At 40.8% G+C, this 26,118-nt stretch overlaps 1 protein-coding gene across 1 annotated transcript in view; it reads left to right on the top strand.

Annotated features, from left to right (window-relative positions):
- Positions 1–2,589: 2,589 nt before the first annotated feature.
- The window catches only part of LANCL2 (LanC like glutathione S-transferase 2), a 56,994-nt gene continuing 33,465 nt past the window's right edge, over positions 2,590–26,118 (top strand). Inside the window, exon 1 of the mRNA XM_020981281.2 lies at positions 2,590–3,946. Coding sequence (XP_020836940.1) covers positions 3,752–3,946 — 195 coding nt within the window. The 5' untranslated portion in view covers positions 2,590–3,751. The remainder of the gene's footprint in view (positions 3,947–26,118) is intronic.

Raw genomic sequence — 26,118 nt, 5'->3', positions numbered from 1 at the left:
AGAAATCCCTCTTTATCTTCAAATCTTAGGTCAAACACTGCCTTCCACATAAGGCTTTTCCTAATTCTCCTACCAGCCTTTCTCCTAAAACTGCCATCTATCTATCTATCTATCTATCTATCTATCTATCTATCTATCTATCTATCTATCTATCTATCTATCTATATCTATAGATGTATACACTATATCTCTCTCTCTATAGTGTGTGTGTAGCATGTAGTGTGTGTTTTGTGTGTGTGTGTGTATAGCATTATATCTGGCACATAGTAGTAATTTAACAAGTATTTGTTGATTGATTGATTTGGCTCAATCAAAAAAATGATCAAGATGGTGGAAGTATAGTTAGGCAGCAGTTTGCATGAAAAAAATCTAGAGGTTAAGTCAATAGACTCATAAGAAGCCAGAAAAGCTAAGGGAATCTTAGACTCCATTGAAGGAGGCATGGCTCCCATGAGTACAGAAGTTAAACTGTACTCTGACCTTGTCTGCTCACATCTGGAGCATTTTGTTCAGTTCTGACTATCACAGTTTAGAAAGGGCATTAATAAATTGTAGAATGTTCAGAGGAATACAACCAGAATGGTGAAAGGTCTCCAGCACACATTCTATGAGGATTTGTTGTTGGAGACAGAATTGTTTAATTTGGGCAGGAGGGGAGACATGACAGCTGTCTTCAAGTGTTTAGTTGTTTTGTTCGTCTCCATGGATGCTGGGTGGAAGTTCCCAATTTAGGCTTGATTCAAGGAATAACTTGCTAACTAATAACTAGAGTTATCCACAAGTGAGAAGGGCTGTCTTTCGAGGCAGTGGGTTTACACTCAGTAGAAATCTTCAGGCTTGGGCTGGTTGATCACTTGCCTTACTGGTTGTAGTGGGAATTCTTTTTTCAGTTTCGAGTTGAATTAGATAGCTACTGAGGTCCCTTCCAAGTCTCGAAGTCTGTGCTTTGTAATAAAAAAGACAATGTGGCACTGAAGTTTGCCTTTTTTCCTTTCCAAGGGGAGGAAAAAGATTTAAAAGGCAAATTAATTGTAAAAATAAGGTATTGAGAAGAAAGTTCCCCCCCACTTAAAAGTGAAGACCAATACGTAAATGTTGTCAAATTCACTCAGTAGTATTTTTATAGTGTCCACTGTTATCCAATCTATGCCCCAATTGCATATTATTTTTATCTATTAATCCAAGAAGAAAATGAAGGCAACATTGAATGGACTGCTTTTCATCTGAAAGAAAAAACCTTAATTTCAGTTAAAATATTTCCACTTTGAACTTTTCACTTATCTCTCTGAATTGTTTTAAATTCTTAATTAATGAGATGTTTCCAGTTCTTGTTGATGTATTCAACAAATACTATCTTAAGGTATAAATGAAGCAAGGAAGAGTTCTACATTGAAGGACTCCTTGCATACCCAATAAATTTGAAGTGGGTCTAGATGACTCAGGCAAAATAGGATTTTAGCTTACTTAATTACTAGGCAATGGTGGACCTTCTTTGGTTCACCTAAGAAATTGGATAAAATACAATCAATCCTATGTGTAAAGCATTTTCTGGATCACACTTGGAAACAGGAAAATAAACTAGTTGGTTTGTTTTAGCATACAATGCTGACTCAACCACCTGTGTTACCTTGGACAAGTCACTTCTCTTTTCTGTGCTTATTTTCTCAAACGAGGTCAGGTGTAAGTTTCATGATCCCCACTCATGGTGTATTGGGATGTGGGAGGTTGTAGTTAAATTCAAATGCTATTTTGCTTGGACTCTAGCAAACCATCACTAAAGTTCTGTCGCAGCTTATTAAACTAGTAAAAGAATGGTGGTTAAACAATTTCACAGTATTGTCAGAGGGATGAGTAAAATAGCTTTTACTTTTTTTATCAATGTCTAGCATTATTATAATACACTGTGTACATAACAGTACATATAATTTTAATCATTTAGTGGATTTCATGGTAAAGGAAATTGAAAACTTTATAGATTTTTAAATAATTAAAATTTTAATTGTGTGAATTGTAGGTTGGAAATAGAAACATAATCCAAGAAGAAAGGAAGGGATGGATGGCCTTAAGCTGAAATCAAGTTCCTTGCCCAGAAAGCAAAAGATTACAGAGAAACAGGATATTAAAACATTTCTATTTCTGTTATTGGGTTTCGGAGTCCAGAAATCTGTTTCGCCTCCTTAGCATGGATTGAATAAAAAATAAGGCAGGCATATTATGTAAAAGCAAAAACCATTATTATATCAGAGCTAGTATTGGATGCTACAAAAAAAAATTTAACTTGCAGCCCTCGGTTCAAAGGAATAACTCGGGGGGGGGGAAGAACAAAAGAGGAGACAGGATTGGAAAAAAAAGGCTATTAAACTAGTTATTCTGATTAGGTGAATACAAGTCACTTTTGTTTGCTTGTGCCCTGTATGGTTTGCGCCCTGCGGGCGATTTTTTTTGTTTTTTTGGACCGGCTAGCCAATTTGGGGGCTGACTTAAATGTGTATGTGTGCGTGCGGGTGTCTTAAGACTGTGGTTGCAGTTCAAATGTTTGTGTGTATGCGCTTGTGTTTTAAGACTGAGTGTGGTTGCAGCTCAAGATTTATGCCTTCGTTTGGAGCAAAGGGGCATGAAATAAGAGACGGAAAGTGGCATGGGCTCTGAGGCAAACATTGAATCTTAGGTGTTCGAAGACTCAGAAACAAAGACCTGCCTCCTTTCTTCATCTGAGCGGACGGACTGGCACCTTGCATACGCTCTGTTTGGGTATATTTTTTCCCCTTTGGAAGCGACTGTTTCTTTCTAACCCTGGCACGGGACGGAGCCAGTGCTACAGTCATCCCAGAAGCTAAGTCTGAATGAAAGCTGAATGTCAATGAAGCCGGGGCTTAGCAGGGAGGGGACCGTAGCCAGCCCATAAAGGCAGACACATGATGGGAGAGTCCGAAGACTGCACGTTCTTTTCTTTCTCCCCCACCTCGCAGCTCTGCTAAGGAACCCATGCCCAGCCCTGAACGACCACCAATTGTTCTCTCGGGGTACCCACGTAGTGCACGTCTCCTTCCTCGCGGGGAGTGGGGGACCATTCTTGCTCCTACTGCAGAAGGCAGCAGACCCCGGGGCCCGGAGGCGCCAGTCTGATTCGGGATTGGCATCTGCTTGGATCTGGTGCAGCTCGGGTCGGCGGAATCCCGTCGGGGGCTCACCCGCATCTGCCCAGGGAGGAGGCTCTGCAGCCGGGATGCGCCCCGCAGCCCGCCGCCGCCGCCGCCCGGGACTCGGGGCTGCCCCTGCCAAGGGGAGGGTGTGCCCGCAGTGTTAGGGCGCAGCGAGGCAGGGGTCCCTCCGCCGAGGCTTAGCAGGCGCAGCCGTCGGGGGCAGGTAGACCCTACGAAGAGGCAGCCACATGTGCCGGGAAGCAGCGGCCACAGTTTGGACTCAGAGCTCGGGACTCAGCTCTCCTCCCTGACCCCGGCGTCTTTCCTCTTTTGGGAAGCTCAGATCCCCTCCTGCAAGCCCCGCCCTTCCTCCCCCCCTTTCCTTTGGCTGGTTGCAGCACCCGCTTTTGTGCCCGTGGTTGCTCTCCTTAGCAGGCGGCGACGCCCGGGGACAGGAGCTTGCTAATATCCCGGGCTCAAAAGCGTTGCTCTTTTCCCTGCCTCCTCTGGAAGCTTTTTGTCCCCGCCAGGCCTCCGTGCCGCGCGGCACGAGAGTGTGAGTGTGTGGTTGAGAGCGCGTGGCACGAGGGGGAGGGGCGGACGTTGAGATGGGCGAGACCATGTCCAAGAGGCTGAAGCTCCATTTGGGAGGGGAGGCAGAAATGGAGGAGCGGGCCTTCCCCAACCCCTTTGCGGACTATGAATCCGCCTCCGCTGTGGCAGTTGCCGCCGGCGTTGCTGCCGAAGAGCCTCCCCAACCCGTCGGGAATAATCTGGGCCTCCCATTTCACGGCGACGGGAAGGTGAGTAGTCCCGGCCCACAAGGAGCGGCCCGGGAAGGGAGAGGAGGCAGGGGAGCGCGGCAGGTTGGTACGGTCCGACTGCTCCGCCCCTTTTCGTGAGTCAGAACACCCGCGCGCGGTCCCGCGCATCAGCCCCTGGCTGGCTTTCGCGGACGCGGCGCTGGCGTCACTGTCTCCTAGTAACTGGGCCTCGCCGCTCAGCTGGAGCTTGGGCGCTTGCGCAGCTCAGGCCGCCCGAAGCATCGTGGTTGGGGAGTCCATGCCCTCCCCGGGGAACCTTCCAAGGCCCATGCCTCAGCTTCCAAAAACATGGGCTCCTACTGTCTCTCACCCTCCTCGTTTTAGGTCCCAGCTCCTTAGATTCGGAAAATTGGGTTCAGAGCCGCGGGCGGCAGCTGCATTTTTAACCCGCTGGTTTTAGATTTGGAAAAAGGAGGAGCAGGGAAGTGGGGAGTGAGCAAAAGGGCGCCGCAGGTGTGAGCAGCCTGCAGATAGGATTCCTCGTGCGGTCCCCCCAAGTTTGCGAGGGTTTTGTTCGGGCCTGTTGGATTTCCCACCTCTTTTATGTTGTGCTGCTTTCTCCTATGCTGACCCATTTCTCCTGAAAGCCAAAGCTGTCGGAAGGCAGGTGTTGAGGCAGGTGATCTCAGTATGCGGCTTTAGCTGAAGGAACTACCCTGCTCTTCCACAAACCTTGCGTGGCTTCCTGGGGTAGTTGGGCGGTTAAGATTTCGCTGTGGTTGACTGTTTTAGCATCCATTCCCTTTACTTCTTATTCTAGGGAAGCCCTTAGGGTTCCCCCAACCCCTCACCCGCAGTCCGTCAAATGATGACCAGTTAACCCCCAAAGAAGAAGCATTGTAGTACTGAAATCTTGACGTTAACATCTGATCATTTTAAAGAAATAACCTTTTATCCCTGGACTAGTAGGCATTTAATAAATGCCGTATTGTACAATTGTGTCTCTTTAGCTTTACCACTCCTTTCACATCCCTATTTGTTGTTCACATGTGACATGGTATTCTGATCCAACAAAAATCTTTATCCTTATTTATCAGAAAGGAAAAATTTCACTAGTCACTCCTTCCCTCCTTCCCCCTTTTATACTCAGGCATACTGAACGAGGCTATTTGCATTGATACTTTTTTAATGATTTTTTTTGATATTTTTGTTACATTATTTGTACTTTACAGTGTACCTCCTCTCTCCCAGAGACTTGACCCTTATAACAGGGAGGAATAAAAGAGAGAGAGAGAGGGGAAAAGAAAAAACAAAACAATTTGGCAAAATTAGTCAACTTATCAAAAAAGGGTGAGACATTGATAATCTCTTAATTCCATGGTTCAGATTTTTTTTTTTAAAGCTAGATATTGGCTAAAATCGTGTGTAACTTTAACAGCTTACTGAAGTCAGGAGACCTGGACCCTACTACTTTGAATAACTCCACTTCAATAACTTGTTTTCCTCACCTTAAAGTTATGGGTCTGGAAGCTAAGCCATTTTCAAGAATCTTCCCTTCAGAGTTCAGATCAAGTAGAACTTTTTACACAGAGCCTTTCCTGATTCCTTCAAATAGTGACCCTAAAGTGAATCATTTATCTTTATTTCTGTACAAGTTTTATTCCCCCTAGTGAAAGGTAAGCTCCTTGAGGGTAGAGAGTGTTTCATCTTTGTCTTTGTATCCTAGTTTATTAAATTGAATTGAATTGAATTTGTTCAAGATAGATGATCGTGGTTTTGTAGTAGTTTTCATTAACCTTTTTTCTGTAGGTAAATATTATTTTCGTTTCTTGAGGTACTGATTTTACACTTTTAAAAGAATTACAATTTTAAAGGAAGATTTAAAGATTGCAGTTATGTTTAAATTATGAGTAGATTTCTCATTTGGAAGTTGTTTGGTATATTTTGTAATCCTTTTCAGGTTTAGCACTAGCTGTTTTAGAGGGGGAGCTAGCATCAAAATGGCTGATTCATTTTGACAGGAGCTGGAATAAATGATAGGATTCCTGTGACTTGTCTGGGAGGTATTTTTAAAATGCTTTCAGCTTGAAGAAGAAAAAAAAGTCTTAAAATATGTTTATGTTTTTGATCACAAAATTTAATATAATTTTAAAAGGTTCTCTTATTATGGCCTTCTATTAACAAACTAGAAAATTGGATCATTTAGTGTAGATTTATTAGGTATCTGGGCATTTGTGTATAATCTGTGTATAGATGGTACTTGAACCCATGGGATCAGATGACATGGACCAAAATTCTTAATATAATTTGTAGGAATATAGCGCCAAGGACAGAGTCCTGGGACCCCCCCCCCAACAGTTTTTTTTTTTAGGGGGAAAGACAGCAAGGGAGGAGGGGGGTGGGGGAAAGCAAGAGAAATAGATGTAGAGATAGATAGGTTTGGGCCATTTCTATGGCAGTTTCTCAATGATTGGTATATTCAAATTAGGTTAGATTTTCAAAGTGATGGTATATTATGAACTTCATATTGGTCATGTATATATTCTGAGAAATCGGAACCAGGGGAAAATGAGTGGTTGAAGATGAAAATGAGAATTCATATCAGAAAAAAAGATAGTAGGTGGAAAAGAAAGATATTCTGATTAAAGACATTAGTCTATCTATATGGATAGTATTTTAATTAACAAAAGATTTCTCTATTTTTAATTCATGAAATGTTGAAAATGAAGTTGCAGGTATAATGAATATTCACAGACATAAAATATAAAATGGAACATTTGTTCCTTAATTAATATGACATACAACAGATTTACCATTCCATGAAAAATCAATTTTAGTTGTTTGAGTCGATCTGCTAACATCCACATTAGACAATAAAGAACACCAAACTTCCCTGCAGTTGAGCATTCTTCTGATTACTTTATATAGGTGCTTGTTCCCCCTCCTGTGCTGTTAATAGGTAACAGTTGTTCACAGCAGCGATATACTGAAATGTTAGTACTTAGTGTTCAGCCTTACATGCGTGTTGAAAAATAAAATTATCTGTTTCTATGGTAGCCACCAGCCCCCTGCTGGGACTCATCATGACATGGGGAGGTGGAGCCCAGCACCCAACATCCTGAAACTACTATATGGCACAGTCCTGGTAGTCTCCTGCAGCTAGTGTAGGAGGAGGAGATATGGGGTACCTCTTTACTTATGTTGTTCAGTAACATTTTCAATAGCAGAAAGTTTATGTCATTGGAAGAAATGATATGCAGAGTGGCTTTATGAAAATTTGTAGCAAAAGACTTTTAATTTAAAAGATATTTGTCTTGCTTTAAATTGACGACTAATTACTTGAAAACTTTTATCCTAGGAAACAGATTCTGCAAACTTTAGGCCAATGAAATTGACATTAATTCCTGTGAAAATCCTAGACTAGATCATTAAAGAGATGCTTGGTGAATATCTAAAAAGGGAAATGGTGATTACCAGGAGCCAAAATGGCTTCATCAAGAATGGGTCCTACAAACTAACCTAATTTCCTTTTTTTTAAAAATAAGATTACTAGACTAGTAGGTGAAGGGAATGCTGTAGATAGAGTTCATGTATATTTTAGCAAATCTGAAGAAGTATCCCATATAATCCTTGTGGATTAGATGGAGAGGTGTGGACTAGGCAGCGCTTCTTAAACTGTGGGTGGCGACCCCATATGGGGTCACAAAAAGTTTGGCAACAGTAAAAGGTTTCTGAATGCACAATGACCAAAAATTAATTCAAAATCAAACACGTAATGAATCCAAGGTGTTTCTGGCGGCGCTTGCCTGTGTTGCTTCAAGCTACTTCAACTGAAGCCTTGGTTCTGAACACAGAGCATGCACACTTTGCACTGCATATGCTCTCAGACCACACAACACCAACTAAGAAGCCCTAGACTAGAGGATAGGACATTTAGATGAATTCAGAACTTGATGGATGGCCAAACTCAAGGAGTAATTCTTAATGGTTCAATGTCATTGTGGTAGTAGATCTCCAATGCGGTATCCAGGGGTCTGTACTTCTTCCCAAGCTATTTAACATTTTATCAGTGGCCTGAATAAAGACAAAACTGGATAAGACAAAGCTGAGATGTAATTAGATCCAAAAAAGTCTTGAAAAGTTAGAACATTGGCCTAAGTAATATGAAATCTAGTAGGATAAATGAAAAAGTATTTACATGTTGAGTACAAAAACATCAACTTCACCAGTGCAGTATTGGGCAAGAATAGTTAGACCGAAGTTCTGAAAAAGATCTGAAGGTTTTAATGGATTGCAAGCTCAGTATAAGTCAGCAGTGTGATGTGGCATCCAAAAACCTAATGCCAGCATGGGCTGCATTAAGAGAAACTTAGCTTCCAGGCATTAGGGAGATGTCAGTCTCACTTTTATTTGCCTGTGTAACACCTCATCTAGAGTATCCTATTTAGTTCTGGGCGCCAGAGTTGAAGGACGTTGATAAGGGGGAGATTGTACACAGAGCATCTAGGAGAGTAAAGAGCTTGAGTTCATGTCTTAAGAGGTTTAGCTGAAGAAACTAGACACCTTTAGTCTGGAGAAGAGAAGATTCAGGAAGGACTATTAGATTGTGAGCTCCTGGAGAGCAGGGACTGGTTTTTTTTTGTTTGTTAGGGGGTTTTTTTGCCCTTTTTTATATCCCCAGCCCTTAGCACAGTGCCTGACACATAGTAGGCACTTAATAAATGTTTCTTGATCAATAATATAGCTGTCTTCAGATAGGAGGGATTGGGTCTCTTCTTTTTGACCCCAGAGAGCAGAACCAGGAGCAGTGGTTGAAAGTTCGAAGAGGCTGATTTGGGCCCGTCAGGAAAAGCTTCCTAACAGTTAGAAATGTCCAAGAGTGAGAAAGGCTTTCTGGAGGTGTCCGGTTCCCCTTTCTTGGAGGTCTTTAAGCAAAAACTGAGTGACCGCTTGTCAAGTTGTTATAACAGGAATTCTTTTTGAGTATGGATTGGACTATGTGACCTCCGAGGTTCCTTTTAACTCTAAATCTGTGATCCCTGACCTCTAAGACTGCCCCACACAAGCGTGGTTCTTGAGGGAAAACTATATTTTTCACCTGAAAAATTCATTATGCCTTACCTTACAAACCATTGGGATGACACAGATTTGTTTATTTTAATCTTTTCTTTTCCTTTAGTACTTGTCTTTCAGGGTTGTTATGAGGATCAAACAAGATCATATTTGTAAAGCATGTGGCGTAGTGCCTGGCCATACATGGTAGACACTACAGAATGCTTATTCCCTCCCCCATTGCATTTTCTGTCATTTAAGTTCTCAAAATTTGCTAAATTTGATATCTGTTCCTAGTTTTGTCTTTTACATTTTCATTTATTCCTATGTTATGATGTGGTATTTTGAAACGTATGAGTTTGCAGGAAGACTTGGATTCAAATCCCACTTTTGCTACCTAATATTTTGTGACCTTTGACATTTCACAGAGGTGTACACTTGAGCTTTCTGAGCCTCAGTTTTCTTGTCTGTAAAAGAGATTGTGGCACTAGAACAAGATCTCTGTGCTCTCTTCTAGCTCTGTATTAGCTGATGGGAGAGATACAGAGTTGATCTAAGACATTGCCTGCCTTCATGGAGATTATAATAGGAACTGAGAGTGTTGGTGCAGCTCTAAGACAGAAAGACAGATAGCTTTTTACTACTCTTACTGGATGATAAATTTAGAACTAGAAGGGATTGTAGAGATCCTGTGTCCAGTTCCCTCATTTTACAGGTGAGAAAACAGAACACCTGAGGTTTGTACAATGTCAGGATTGAGTAGAGGTCTTCAGCTTCTATATCCAGTGGGTATTCTGCTGTACCATGTTGCCTCTCCTCTGCTCCATGGTAAATAAGCTTTATTTTTTTTTTATTTACTAAAACTTGACTTAGAATGCTAAATTTCTGCCTATTTTTGTGTGTGCTTCTGAATTATTTTGTATGTGACTGACAGCCCAAATTAACATATTGAAAGAAATAATGAAGACAGATTTAGACTAGATGTCAGGAATACAACAGAAATTGATCTCAGATGCTCAAATGCAAAAAAACCCTTCAACCTCTTAAAGTTTATATTTCAAGCTTAAAAAAAAATAGAAGATGATTTTCCACTAATTCTATCACAGTGTATCTTATTCCCATGTTTACAGAGCTTCAACAAGTATGTTTTTTTTTTAAGTGAGGCAATGGGGGTTAAGTGAATTGCCCAGAGTCACAGAGCTAGGAAGTATTATGTATCCGAGGCCAGATTTGAACTCAGGTTCTCTTGACTTCAGGGCCGGTGCTCTATCCACTGTGCCACCTAGGTGCCCCAACAAGCATGATTTTTTAAAAACAACCTTAGAGCATCCTCACTATCAAAAGTTTGGCGTCAAGTCTGAACTATCTAATTTGGAGTTACTACTTAGTGTTTTCATTTTGTAACTATAACCAAAGAGTTTGATACAAATTGTTGGTCACAAACATAGAAATTCCCAGAAAGGAGAGAAAAAAACTTGACCTGTTAAATTGCCTTCCCCCTCAAATGGGTAAGTAGAAAAAGAAATAATGTATTGAGCCCAGTTAAAGAAGTCATGCTCCTGCAGTGCTTTTATAAGGAGCTCTCAAAGGCCAACAATACTAATTGGCTGATGACAAAGATTACTACAGATTGAGCAAAGGTGTAAGACCCAAACAGAGCATGGTCCAAAGACAACCGGTGTAGCACCAAGGTTAATCCCACCAACACGTTCGTATCAGTTGCTCCAGAAAGATTTGATTGACAGGCTTTCCGGATCTTAAAGTGAGCCAGATCCCAGCGTTGTGTTGATGGAGTGACCTGTTGGTATTTCTGACCTGTATGGAGCTCTTTGGTGAAGACAATATCAGGAACCAGCTTTTTCCCCCTTATCTTCAAAGTTAGTTGGAAGCACCATGGCAATGTCTCTAGCTTCCCAGTCCACAGGAGAAGCAACTTTCTTGTATGCTGTCAGCGGAAGGGAATCGGCTACTCTCTGAGAATGTCATCAAGGTTCCTACCAGTAATAGACATGTTCATTCTTATCAAGGCCAAAAATAAGCCATCACAGGCAAAATATACAATAGTTGCCAAGTATATTTCTAGTTTTATTAGACTTTATTCTTCCAAAAGGAAAATTATTCATATTGGTCATTCTCAAACTGATTTAGGTACACCAACACCTTGGGGCTTGAAATATGAGATATATGTCATACATGTAAAGTATTTGCGCTTTTATCAATGTGGGGCACACCCATTATTGGAACTTCTTCCATCACTGCATGTCACAATCCATCCACATAGTTCTCCTAGAGAATTTCTTGAGGCTTTAGAGGTTAAGTGGTAATTATCAGAGGTTAGATATAAATCATATCTTCCTGACTTGAAGCCTAGGATTCTATCTGCTATGTCTCACTACTCTGCATATGATGTTTTTGTAGATACAACCTTGGTCCTGGAGGACTTAGAATATCATTGAGGGAAGAGGGAAATTTTAGAACAAAACAGATTTAAGCCTATTTTCATATAATTGATATGTTCATTGTATTTCACGTAACTTTCTTTAAATTGCTGTACATAAATGTTCTCATAGTATGCTATTTAAAAATTTAATATTTTAGAAAATTGTACTAGTATGAGGGGGTTGGGCTAGATGATCTCAAATGTCCCTTTCAGATCTAAAACTGTGATACTACTCAAATTTCTCTTGGAGCTCCCTATTTATATCATGTGATGTGCAAGGATTTTATAGAACATAATTTGAGAAACTCTTATTCATGTTATTCAGAGGTAGTTTTTATATTTCATTTAAGGCATAAGGGAAAGAGGATATGTGATTTGTCTTGATAAATACTGCAGAATGATAAATTTAAGTGTTTTACCTTATAAGACACATAAGAATATATGTACATGTGCACAATGGAATTGGAGGTGTGATGAATCTAGAAACTTCATTTGTTTTATTTAATCATCAAAATATTCTATCGTATTTGAAGCCTGCAAAGTTTTTGAGCTAGAAGGGACCTTGTAATTAAATTGCTGACTGAGCAACTCTATGAAGTATCTAATTTATAGCATCATTTATCAGGGAAATATGTGATAAGAAGATAAAAAGTCAGTGGCAAGGATGAAAGATGACAGATGAAGTGGAAAAGCACCTTTGAAATGTTTACTGTACTAAGCACTGGAAATTCAAATACAAAAGCAAGCCTAGCTCATATTCTGTTAGAGAGACAACACACATAGGAGAGTTCAGCCACAGAATCAATGGAAAGGGCTGATGATCTTTAGGGGGCATTTGCAGGGTGGATTCAAGGCCTGGGGGAGACACAATGGCACAGTAGCAGGGCAGGTTGTAAGGGCTGGTGATTGTCTATCTTAACTACAAGGATTGTGGTTGCTGTGGAATAGCTAAGCTTGTAAAACGGGGGTGATGATGGCACCTGATTGTTGTGAGGGTTGTTCTGAGAATCAGATGAGATAACACATGTAAAATCCTTTGCAAGCCTTAAAACACAACAGAAATGCTAGCTATCGTTTTTAATCATCACATTATCAATAATAATATTACCCTAGGAGTTAAGGTTAAAATTAAAAATGCCCCATGTCCATCCTGTAGCCAGGTCCAGTACTTTTGGGAAGCAGAGATCCTGGTGGAATCTTGGTGGGTGAGAACAACTGGGTCCCATGACTGTCTGTTCTGGTCTGCTGGTGTGGTGCACAAGGGGTGGGTGAGGGTTGAGCTAGGACCCTTAGGGGCACTCTGCTAGACTCTGCCTTCTGGTGAGCCACCAGTGCCCCATTTCTCCCAGTCATCTTTAAATAAAAATGCTTCAATAATTCCCACTTTTTGAAATTTATCCATGAGTTCTAATAACCCTACTCTCTACTACTCAGTTCTGCTCCTTTTGGAAAAAATGCCAATAGCTATGAGGTGAGGAGGTTTGAAAGGGGAAGACTCGATTTTGGTTCAGGTGCTCTTATTTTTTTTTTTTTAATTCTTTGTTACGAAGAATGGCTGGCTTTCTGGGAAAGGGAGTACAAATAGATTTGGAAGTAGAGGTGTCAGAAGAACAAAAGATATAAATAACAAAAAAAGTGTGATCAGGGAGCCTTTAGCTTCTTAGGAATTTAGTTTGAAAAAAGATGAAGAGTGGAAGAAACATTTTGAGGGAAAAGGGTCAACATTTGGTCTGTGTGTGAGGGTATCAAATATAAAGAATGGGATTGTCACAATAATGGCAAATACAAATTAACACTGTCAGTATAGTAGAGGGGAAGAAGAAACCCAAAGGTGAAAATTGAAAGAGACCCATGTATATTTAATGAGACAACCACAAAATAGTATTATTATATTTTAATAGGGTGCCTTAAGTTTTTACAATAAAAGATGTTGTAGTCATTAAAACATTGTATAGCCATTTCCCTTTATAATTGTATTCTCTCTCCTTATAGTTTCCTGTAATAGTGAGGAAAAGAATGAGTTTGAAAATTATACATAAAAAGGTATAGGTGGATGGGAAGATTACAGGTATTTTTGTATTTTAAAATTAAAAACCTTCTAATGCTTTATTCACACATTACTAATAATCAGTCTCCTATCCTTAACAGGGCTTTTGAATTGTTGGTTTATTGCTCAGTCTTCCCTGAGCGTTCTGCAGTGTTCAACACTGATGCCCACTCCTTTCTTTAGGTGACCATCTCTTCCCTTGGTTTTCGTGACTCTGTTAGCTTTTGGTTTTTACTTAGCTCCATGTATGTGCTCTGAGGCTATGTTCTCTCTGTCTGTCTCTCTCTTTCCACACATACACACACTCTCTGGATTATCTCTTCAGCTTCTATGGGCTCATTATTTCCATGCAAATGGCTCCCAAATCTGGATATGTATGTATGTAGCCCCTCCTTTCTCTCCTGAGTGCCAGTCCTGCATAAGCAAGTATCTGCTGGTGATTTCTACTTGGATATCCCACAGGCATCTCAAAGTGAAAATGCCCAAAACAGCACCTTGCTTTCCCCCTAAACTCACTTCTCTCCCAAACTTCCCTGTTGACAAGGCACCACTGTCCTTCCAGTCATTCAGGTTCACAACCTTGGGGTTTTTCTTGATGATTTCCTCTTCCTCTCCCTGTCCCCCATACATCCAGTCAGGGACCAAAGTCTTGTTGATTCTTCCTCTGCCACATCTCATATAAGTGTCCTCTTCTGGCCATTCACATGGCCACTACATTGGTGGTGGACTTTGTCCTGAAGTACTTCAGTAACTTCTTAATTGGGTTACTTGCTTCTAGTCTTTCCCAGATTCCACCCAAGCTTTACTTAACTACCAGGCTGTATGGGGTGTTAGCACCCCTCTGGTGTGAGGACTTGCCGAGTCATTTTCAGGGCTGCTTATCCACCTTTCACCCAACTCTCACCTGTTGCTCTAAGAAGCATGTACAGTGGCCGTACCCCAATAAAACTGGCTTGGCAGATAGACTAAACCAGGTTGAGGATGAGGCCACTGGATTTAGCAATTAAAAAAGCATCAGAAAAACCCAGAAAGACTTACATGAACTGATGCTGAATGAAGTAAGCAGAACCAGGAGAACATTGTACACAGTAACAGCAACATTGTGTGATAATCAAGTATGATACTTAGCTCTTCTCAGCAATACCATGACCTAAGACAATTCCAAAAAAGTGTTGTTGGAAAATGCCATCCATATCCAGAGAAAGAACTATGGGAGGGTGGAGTCAAGATGGCAGAGTGAAAGCAGCAACTTGCTTGAGCTGTCCCCCAAACCCCTCCAAATACCTATAAAAATGGCTTTAAACAAATTCTGAGGCAGCTTAACCCACAAAAAGACAGAGTGAAACAAATTTCCAGCCCAAGACAATCTGGATGATTGATCAGAAAGGTATATCTTGCTGGGCTGGGAGCAGAGCGCAGCATGGCCTGGGCACGCAGGGCACAGCAAACCTGGAGCAGGCCTCAGTGGACTGAATTGCGGGCAGCTGTGGAGGTTTCCAGACTCCTCAATCCACGAATGCCAAAGATAGCTTAGAAAGTCAGTGGGAAAAGTCTGTTTCTGCGATGCTGAGAGAGGAGGGCGGGGTCTCAGCTCCATTCCCCAAGAGTGTGGCCGGGGTGGGGGAGAGGGGCGGGGCAGCTGCTTCTTGAGCTTCCAGCCCACAGACTGAGGGGGAATCCAGAGGCTGATCAGAGAAGGATTGCAGGGATCTCTTTGCCAGTGCTGAGGCAGGAATCTCTTGCTTTGCCTGTGCTTGCATCTGGATCACAGTTCTGGACGGGAGTCCTGGGGTGAGGAGGAGCACTGGCACAGTGGAGCTTGTAGTGTCTGTAGACAGGAAACCTTCCTTACAGTCCCAGGACAGAAAGGAGTGCTTGTGGTCACTAATAGACCACAGCACAGGCCAGGAAAGGAGTAAACACCTCGCCCCTTATCATACTACCTTGCAAGAACTGAAAATGTACAGGTCCCTACAAGTATCCCCTGAAAACAGCTATACAAACCCCCGAAGCTTGGGACAGTACATTCTCCACATTGGAAGCAGACTGTTACCTTAACAAAGAGTTTAAAACTCAAATAATTGGCCGGGATCATGAGCAAGCAGAGCAAAAAGAGTCAGACTATATTATCTTACTTTGGTGACAAAGAAGATCAAAATATACAACCAGAAGACAACAAAGTCAAAGCTCCTACATCCAAAGCCTCCAAGAAAAATATGAATCAGTCCCAGGCCTTGGAAGAGCTCAAAAGGGATTTTGAGAAGCAAGTAAGAGAAGAGGAGGAGAAACTGGGAAGAGAAATGAGAGTGATGCAAGAAAATCATGAAAAACAAATCAACAGCTTGCTAAAGGAGACCCCCCAAAATACTGAAAAAATAACACCTTAAAAAATAGCCTAACCCAAATGGCAAAAGAGGTCCAAAAAGCCAATGAGGAGAAGAATATCCTAAGAAGAAAAATTGGCCAAATGGAAAAGGAAGTCCAAAAGCTTACTGAAGAAAATACTTCCTTAAAAATTAGAATAGAGCAATTGGAGGCTAGTGACTTTATGAGAAATCAAGACACTGTAAAACAAACCCAAAAGAATGAAAAAAGAAAAATGTGAAATATCTCATTGGAAAAACAACTGACCTGGAAAATAGATCCAGGAGAGAGAATTTAAAAATTATTGGACTATCTGAAAGCCATGATCAAAAAAGAGCCTAGACATCATCTTTCAAGAAATTATCAAGGAAAACTGCCCTGATATTAGAACCAGAGGGCAAAATAGAAATTGAAAGAATCCACAGCTCTCCTCCTGAAAGAGATCCCCAAAGGAAAACTCCTAGGAATATTGTAGCCAAATTCCAGAGTTCCCAGGTCAAGGAGAAAATATTACAAGCTGCCAGAAAGAAACAATTCAAGTACTGTGGAAACACAATCAGGATAACACAAGATTTAGCAGCTTCTACATTAAGGGACCACAGGGCTTGGAATATGATATTCTGGGGGGCAAAGGAGATAGGATTGCAACCAAGAATCACCTACCCAGCAAAACTGAGTTTAATCCTTCAAGGGAAAAAATGGTCATTCAGTGAAATAGAGGACTTTCAAGCATTCTTGATGAAAAGACCAGAGCTGAAAATTTGACTTTCAAATACAAGACTCAAGTGGAACATGAAGAGGTAAACAGGAAAGAGAAATCATAAGAGACTTATTAAGGCTGAACTGTTTACATTCTTGCATGGAAAGATGATATTTATAACTCATGAGACTTTTGTCAGTATTAGGGTAGTTGGAGGAAAAAAATTATATGTATGTATAGGTAGACAGATAGATAGATAGAGAGAGGGCACAGGGTGAGTTGAAGATTAAGGGGTCGTATCCGGAGAATAAAAATTAAGGGATGAGAGAGGATTATATTTGGAGAAGAAGAAAGGAGAGGTAGAATGGGGTAAATTATCTCACACACACACACACACACACACACACAAACCAACCCAGAAAAGAAAATGCTCTTACAGTGGAGGGGAAATGGGAAAAGGTGAGAGGGAATGAGTGAATCTTATTCTCATAGGATTTGGCTTAAGGAGGGAATAACATACACATTCAATTGGGTAAGGAAATCTGTCTTACCCTATGGGGAAAAAGGGAGAGAAGGGGACAAGAGAACAGGAGGATGATAGAAAGGAGGGCAGGTTGGGAAAGGGGGTTATAAATACTTCTGAAGAGAGACAGGGTCAAAAGAAAGAATAGAATAAATGGGAGGGCAGGGTAGGATTAAGGGAAATAGAGTTAGTTTTTCACAACATGTCTACTATGGAAGTGTTTTGCATAACTGCACATGTATAAACTATATTGAGTTGCTTGCCTTTTCAATGAGGGTGGGTGGGGAGGGAGGGAGGGAGAAGATTTGAAATCTAAAGTTTTAAAAACATATGCTTAAAAAATATTTTCATATGCTACTGGGAAATAAGAAATACAGGAAATGGGGTACAGAAGTCTGTCCTGCCCTACAGGAAAATAGAAGGGGAAGGGAATAAGAGAAGGGGGGAAAAGATAGAAGAGAGGGCAGACTAGGGGAAGGGATATTCAGAATGCATGCTATCTTGGGGTGGGGGAAGGGGTGAGATGGGGTGAAAATTTGGAGCTCAATCTTGTGGAAGTAAATATTGAAAACTGAAAATAAATAAATTTATTTAAAAAAAGAAAAAAGAAAACTGTGGAGTCTGAATGAAGATCAAAGCATATGATTTTCACTTTTTTTGTGTTTTTTTTTTTGCATGTGTGTGTGGTTTTTTTTTGTGGCTTTTCCCTTTTTCCTGTTTCTTCTTTCAGAAAATAACTAATGTGGAAATATGTTTAACATGATTGCATGTGTATAACCTGTGTCAGATTGCTTGCTGTCTTGGGTAGTGGGGAAGGGGAAGGAGGGAGAAAAATCTAGAATTCAAAATCTTATAAAAAATGAGTGTTGAAAACTATCTTTACATGTAATTGAAAAACAATAAGATACTGTTAAAAAAGAAAGAAAGAAAGAAAGAAGGCATTAGGAACTAGAGAGAGCAATTTTGGTTGAATGATAAGATCCAAAGTCAGACTGTAGAGATTTAAGAAGAAAGTAAGAAGAAAGAAAGGAGAGCCATTTTTTTAATAGATATTCTTCTCAAGTTTAACTGTGAGAGGAGAAGATATCGGATGATAGCTAACAGGAACAGATGGATCAAGTGAGGGTTCTTTTGAGGATGAGGGAGGCATGAACGTGTTTGTAGGCAGTAGAGAAGCAGCCAGTATACAAGGAGAAGTTAAAGCTAAGTGAGAGAAGGTGTCCCCGTCTGTGGGAGAAGGGATGAAATGGGATCACTTGTGCATGGAGAAGATTTTGCCTTGATAAGGAGAAGGGTAGCCTCATTATGTGAAAGCAGGGGTATAGGAAAAGGTAATGCAGAAGCATCTGAGTTGGTGGTATCAGACACGTGGCCTACAACCTTCTCTAGTGCTGCTGGAAACAGATTAAAATGTAATTGAGAAATATTTAACAAAATGAATAAAAATACAATAAAACATGGATAATTTTACATCTTAAAACTAGTCAATATGTGGCCCACAGGGATCCTTCTGCATGATTTCATAGGCCCTGTTTATATTTGAATTTGATACCAATCACTTTGGTGATGTGAGATGAAGGGGGTAGGGAGAAGGAATTTTAGTGAATGGTCTCAAGTTTTTCAGTAACATATAATGCAAAGTTCTGAGTTGACAAGGTTGGAGGAGGGGGAACTATGGGAGTTTTGAGGAGGGATGAAAAAGTTTGGAAGAGCCATTGTGGTGTGAGTGAAGGATAGCAAGTTAATTAGGGAGCTTTAAGAGGATTGCCTTCTAGCAGTGAGGATTCAGTTGAGGTTATGTAACATAAATTTGTCCTAGCATGGTTTAGTGATTTTCTCCAGCTTTGTTTAGCAGCTTGTGTGTAGGAGTTAAGGCAGAAGATGTTGGGAATTATCCAAGGTTAATGAGCATCCCTTCAATTTTCAATTCTTTGCTACCACAAAAGGAGCTGCTATAAATATTTTTGCATTTTTTTTGTGCCTGTTAATTGTCTTTTCATAATTTTCTTCTTTTTCTTTCATTTCTTTACCTATTTTTCCTCCTTATTTCAGTTTGAAAGCCAGTTTTAGTTCTTTCAGGAATTCTTGTTGGACTTGTGTCCAATTCACATCTTTTCTTAAGGCTTTGCTTTTACCTGTTTTAATTTAGTTTTCTTCTTCTGAGTTTGTATCTTTTTTTTCCCCAAGTTTGTATCTTGATCTTCCCTGTCACCGTAGTAGCTTTTTATAGTCAAGTTCTTTTGTGTTTGTTTGCTCATTTTCCCACCCTATTTCTTCATTTAGAACTTAATGTTAAAGTTGGGCTCTGTTCCCAGCATCGAGGAGGTGCTCTGTCTCAAGCTTCAGGCTTTTTTGCACTGCTTTATTCAGAGCTAGTTCTGAGGGTTTGGAAGTTTTCAGTGCTTCCCAGACATTCTAAGTTGATGCTGGGCTCTTTCCATCTTGCTTAGTTGAGCACCACACAGCCCCCACATGTGTCCTGTGGTGTGATCTGAGGAGAGTTGCGGTCACTGTTCTCTTGGTCTGCAGTCTGGTCCTTTCCCAGGAAGAACCCTTGATCCCTTGGAATTGCAACTGATACTTCTTTTCGGGGCCCTTCTCCCTTGGGACCAGAAACTATATTATTCCTAAGGATCCCTGATCCCCTGGGGTCAGAAGTGATACTGCCTCTCAAGTCTCTCACTCCTTAACTGACAGTGCTTATCTCTGCCCGTGAACTATGACCCAGAAGTGGGGGTAGGCAGTGTAGTTGCTAAACAGTGTCTAGTCCTGCATCCAGTGCTAGCCCAGGGGTACCCTGTAATCTCTTTCTGACCGGTTGCCAGATCTCCTTACCATCTCTGGTTTGAGAGCTTCCCAAGCTGCTGCTGCTTCTGTCACCACCATCTGGTGCTTCATCCATATGGGCTCTGAGCCAGTCTGCACGCCTGTATCACAGATCTCTCTTTCCAACCTCTTACATTGTCTTGGGCCGGAAGAATGTCTTGCGCTGATCTTTGGCTCTGCCCCTCCAGATTTTGATTGGAGGCGTTATTTTAAAGTTGTGTGGAGGGGCATGTTGGGACAGCTCAGCTTTCTCTACTCTGCCGTCTTGGCTTCTCCCCCATACCTTCTAAAATGATGTTGGGCTTTTTCCATCTTGCTTAGTTGAGTACCACACAGCCCCATGCCTGGGTCCTGCCCCATTTCCCTTTGTTCCTTGGCTCTCTGGCTGATCTCCATTGCAACACAGATTATTGCCATCTCCCAGCCCCAAGCAAGCTTCAGTGGTTTTCTCTGATAGCAGGGGTGGGACATAGGGTAGAGTTCTATTGCAAGCCATATTGGTTTGTGTACCCTGCCCAGCCAGTGGGGCAGAGGGGTCCTAAGTGAATGATAGAAGTTAGGGATTAGCCTTCTCTGTTATTAGATTATTGAATTGTTACCTTGTTAGGGTTCTTGTTGCCCTAGACCATGGCAATAGCTGAAATCGTTTTATCTTTCATGCATAATTGCTGTTTTGGAGAGTTTGAGGGGGTCAGAGAAGATGTCTAGTACTCCATCTCTTTTTTTGGTCACATCACCTAATTAGAATAACTTGAAAAAAATTAATGACAATAAATAGTGCTCTTCAGTAGGCTTCCATTACAGATCCCCTGGAGAGTCTTGGACTTCCCATCTGCCCCTACACCTTCCGAAGTTTGGACCCTACCCTCTACCTGCCTGCTTGAGAAGGAAGGGAAGGGAAAATAATGGAGAAGAATTACCAGGTGTTTGATGTGCCCTAAGCATTGGCCAGATTCTCTTCAGCTCCCTCCTTGATCTTGGGGACCCTTCTTGATCTTAATTTGGGTCTTGAGAAAAGGGGTAAAAACCAATGCCCTAAAGCAGCATTTTGCCCTTGCTTGTTTTTCTCTTCCTAAAAATCTGGGAAATTTGGTTAGCTGAGAAATATTTGGGCTGATTCTTAGGTGCATAAATACGGAAACTTTATGTCCAGAACAAATTACCTTAAGTCTCTTAAATTCATTTTTTTTTAATAAATGGGAGGGTTTTCACTTTTCAATTAAAGGTGGTAAAATGTTCCACACTAAACTGAGATTGGACATGATTTAACCTATTTTAATGACTCAGAAATTACTTTGAGTGCCTTAATTATTTTGAGGATTTTTTCCTGAAGCACAAGTCTGACCATGTCACTCCACTACTCAGTAACCCAGTGACTCCTTAGCCCCTTTCAGATCTACTGAAAGTTCCACTGTTTGGCATTTGAACATCTTCTTTCAAACCTGGGCTCAACTTATGTCTCCAGTCTACTTGGTTCAGCCTTAAACTTTAGTAGCTAAAATTGCACTAACACTTTGGGGACCCCTGGTTCATCACTGCCCTCCACCTACTCTGTAGTCTGGCCAAAATGGCTTTCCTACTGTTCTACTTACAGTACACCCCATCTCTTCTAACCAAGCCTTACCTTAGCTTTCCCTTTTCCTAGAATGCATTACCTCTTATTCTTCCTTTCCTTCAAGATTCAGCTCAAAATGCCACTTCCTACATGAAGCCTTCCCTGATATCTTTTAGTAGTTCCCCCCCCCTTACCCAAATTATTTTCTGTTTTATACATACCTATATTAGGACAGATTTGTCTCCCTAGGTAGAATGTTACCTCTGTGATAGCAGAGACCATTAGGCTTCGGTCTTTTATCTCCTATGCCCAATAGTGTCTCTCCCATATTGAGTGTTTGATAAAACTTGTTCGTTGATCAGTTCATTGGTTATAATGTCTTAGGGTTCCATCACTTACCATCAGTTATGATTATCTCATAGATGTGTAGAAAATGCCAATTAATATTTTGGTGGTTGATAAGAAATCCACATTTCTACAGTTTTAAAAGGTGCTTAAGCAGAGTGCTTATCATCATCATTTGACAGATGGAAAAAACTGAGGCTCTGAGAGGTTAAAAGGCTTGGCCTGAGCTCCATAGCTAGGAAAAGGCTGTCTGGATCTGAAACCAAGGCTTGTCATTCATGCCAGTGTTAGTGCCAAATAACAGAGCTCATTGTATCTTGGCTTTGTTGGCAAAATCTTAGACATCTTCCCCTTTGTTTTACAGATGAAAGCAGAGTTATTTCTAAATAAGGTGGACCTTATTTAATTGGATTTCACGGAGTGATCAGTCTAGAGCTGGAAGGTCATTGAGGCCACCCCTGTCATTTTACAGATGAGGAACCTGAAGCCCAGAGATGTAAGGTGATTTGCTCTGGGTTACACAGTTGGAGTCCAAGTTCAGCATTCCTTCCATTGCACCCCTCTGCTTTTGTCAAGGGCTCTTTCTGTAGCTCCTTACCTTTCACTATGGTAAGGGGAAATGAACAGAATCATCAGAGAAGGTTTTTCTACTAGCACTGAATATTTGTTTTACTGTAGTTTAGTCCAGCCTTAGCAGTGAGCTTTTCAAACACTCATTAATTTTAAAGGCAAGCCAATTACACAATCATGAAGTATGTATAGGTGCCCACTGGGTAGGAGGGACCCTGGTGGGTGCTGGAAGACAGACATCCGAGGGAAGCAGTCCCTGTTCTCCAGAAATATAACATTCTACTTTTGTATTTAGGCAGGAAGATTGTTCTCTTACAACTGTCATTTGAAGTTTTTATTTAATTTCCTAACCTCAAACCTCTTATTTTCAAAATAACTGCTTCAATTTGACTTTGATTTCCTACCATCTAAACTATTTATTGCAAGTGCTCCCTAATAGGAACACTTTAACTTGCTACCTATATAATCTTGGCATGATCAGCATGAGGAGTTGCTGTTGGAAGTGTTTATCTTAAGATGCTCCTTTCCGTTGTCTGTTCTTTGCTTGTTAAAAGTGATATTTTCAATCTCATGAATTTACTTTTAGTACACTTTAGAATATACAAGCATAGTTGACTTTCTTGCTCATGCTTAGGAATTTAATTCTAAAGTCTTCATTCAAGACAAAAGATAGTGTGGAGAGACTGTTCTGTGTAATTAATCAATATCCTGCTGCTTCAGTGAATGTTTTACTATTAACTGAGCCTTCAGCCACCTTTTATTTTGTTTGCCATTATAGAAAGAAAATCTGGTGGAGGGGCCAACGGAAGGTAGATGAGGGAGACTTGAAAAAGGTGGCGTTACATTTCCCACTTTACACAGAGAGGAAAGGAAAATGACAGGAATAATAGTTATATACATTTTATGGAAGCTAAAAGCTGTTTAGCTGCTGTGTTGACTAGCTTTAAGAGAAGTGTTAACACCTTTCATTTCTCTAGAGCACTGGGTTTTTTCATCTGTTTTGGAGCAAGGGGGTAAACATATGTTCAGGGAAGCTCAGTGCCCATAGAGTAGTGTTTTGTTTTGTTTTGTTTTTTTCTCCGTGAGCTGAGGTAAAAGCCAGTTGAATTTTGGAAATCATTCAAGCAAGATACTTTGTTAGCAGCCCAGCCGAATGCATATCTGGCAGGTGTAGCCATGGCTTTCTGAGGGTCAAATGAAAGCATTGGGAAATATTTCTATAAGTTAAATGCTCATAATGGAACCTAGAAAAAACCAGAGTTTTGTGTATTCAATAACTATCTCAACTATATTAGCTAGGTTATGTTGTAGGATGCAATTATAGCATGCATAGAATATGTACATAGGCTGCTACAATTTTTATAGTATTTGAGGCAGAATTTTCATGTTCTTCAAGAGCTGAATATATCCAAAAGCTACCCAGCCACAAACATACCTTTCATGGAGTTTGCTTTCATGTGCCTCGTCTTCTCTACAGATAAAATTATATATTCTTTGAGAATAGGAACCGTCATATTTCTTTTGCTTCCTTTGTAACACCAAATTGAGTGCTAAGTATGTAGTGGATTGCATTTAATAGTTATTGAATTGCATTGAATTTAGTATGACAAACATGACTTTTTTTTTTCCTTCTTAGTAGTGTTAAGCCCCTTTCCTAGGCTTCAGTCCATGGAATGCAGCAAGTTGGTTTATTCCTCTGAAACGTTGCTTGATTCAAGTAGCCTTCTCCCCTCTGTGTGTGTGTGTGTGTGTGTATATGTATATATATATATATGTATGTATGTATGTATACGTTATTAATTCTTCTATAGTGCTTGAAGGTTTCCAGAATGCTTCACAAGTGTTATCTCATTTGACCCTCCCAGAAGAGTGACATGATCAGATCTGTGTCTGGCAGCTGTGTGGAGGATAGAAGAGACAGCCTGGAACTGAGGGAGACACTTAGAAGGTCACCGCAGCCAACCAGGCAAGAGGGGAGAAGGCATGGAAGAAGAGTGATGTCCTCTGGCAAATGGAACCTGTTGACGGTGGCTTTGTTGAAGATGTGAAGCCCAGAGAGGTTATGGATTGTGTGAATTGAAGCTCAGCATTCCTTCCCTCACCCTCTAGCTGCTCTTTGTCTTTTTCTTTAGCTCCTTCCCTGTCATTGTGGTCAGAGGAAAGAACCAGAATAGTCAGAGAAGAATTTTCTCCTGGCATTGAATATCTCTTTGACCCTAATGTTATCCAGCCTTATCAGTGAGCATTTTGTTCCCTTATTTGTTTTAAAAGCATATCAAGTGACCAATCATCAGGCATTTTGTAAGCACCAACTGTATGGTAGATACTCTTCCAGATGCTGGGGAGAGACAAAAATGTGACCATCAATTGATTATGTTTTCCAGAGGACATCGTCCTCTTCTGTCCCTTCTCCCCTCTGGCCTGCCTGGCTGTAGTAGCCTCCTAAGCATTTCCTCTGTTCCCAGTTCTCTTCTCTGTCCTCTGTGTAGCTGCCAGACGGATACTCTAAAACCATGGGCCTAGTCTAGTCATTCTTCTGCTCAGGAAGCTCCAGTGGCCCCCTACACTCTTTTGACTTTTAAAGTCTTTGGCATCCTGGTTGCAGCCCTCCTCCCCAGGCCCTGCCCTGACCTCCCTTTGCCGTTCTGGTCTCCCCGTCAGCATTCCGTGGCCAGCTCCGCGGAAGAGATCTACAGCAGGGACAGTGCTAAGCTTCCTAGCACAGCTGGTTTTCATCCATTGTACACGCACAGGTACACATACACCTGTCCCTTTTTTAGTGTCCGTTTGAGCTTTAACTGTCTGGGAAACTGCTTCTTAGTATCTTTTTTAACCTCATTTGCCAAGTCTAACTTTTTCAAAGTCCTATAGTGTTTCTTAAACTAGATCCCTAAAATCATAGGCCCAAAATATTAAAAACCAGTTCGTATACATTTATGTACTTCATAAAAACTGAAGTGTTTTTATAACCATTTGAAACGACTGGTTTTCTAACACTCAGTCCTAAATGACAGGGTTTCTTGGCATAAAGTAAGATTCCACCGAGGAAGCTGCTCGAGACTTAGAGATGAAGTAACTTGCCCCTCTTTACCTACCTTGGAAGTGCTAGGGAATGGCCTTGAACTCAGATATACTTAGCTCCAAGCCCAGCACCCATCTGGGTAGGGTACTCTTTGTGTGGAACCTCCTTCCATGGGGGTCTCTTATTTATAGCTTTAGAGAACTGCCTTGGGCACTGGGAGGTGAAATGGCTTGCCCCTGGACACATTAACTAGAACAGGTGAGAGATAGGACTGGTGCCTTGATCTTGCTGATTCTAATGGTGGCCCTTAATGCACTATGCCATGCTAGCCCTCTAGTTCATAGATGTGCATGCTAAATATTAGCTTTTGAAGATTCATCTGCAGTGCCTTTGTTCCACTAATTTTGAAGACACTATATAATTATGATGCATTGTTCTTATTAGTTATTCATTTTTAAGAACTCTTTGGTATTGTTACATTACGTAGCATATATAAAATGTGTATGTGTTATTTTCTCTGGACCAAATGAAATGTTTACATTGTAAGATCTGTCAAATTTGTAATTCACTATAGAAGATCTTATTTTTGGAATTGTTAAACTGTGAGCATTGAAATTTATATTTGCAAGTATAAGTAATGTTTTATCAGTAGTTTGATTTTAATGTTTGGGTTTAGGTTTTTTAGGCCTTATTAATACTGCTTCCTGGGTGAAGAAGCAATGAATTCCAGATATTCCTCTTTGTGAATAATATTGTATTAGTTGCAT

The sequence above is a fragment of the Phascolarctos cinereus genome, unplaced genomic scaffold (assembly GCF_003287225.1).
Source record: "Phascolarctos cinereus isolate Bilbo 61053 unplaced genomic scaffold, phaCin_HiC Scaffold_4;HRSCAF=312, whole genome shotgun sequence".
NCBI lineage: Eukaryota > Metazoa > Chordata > Mammalia > Diprotodontia > Phascolarctidae > Phascolarctos > Phascolarctos cinereus.
The sequence above is the reverse complement of the archived record's forward strand: the minus strand, read 5'-3'. Positions and strand labels throughout refer to the sequence as shown.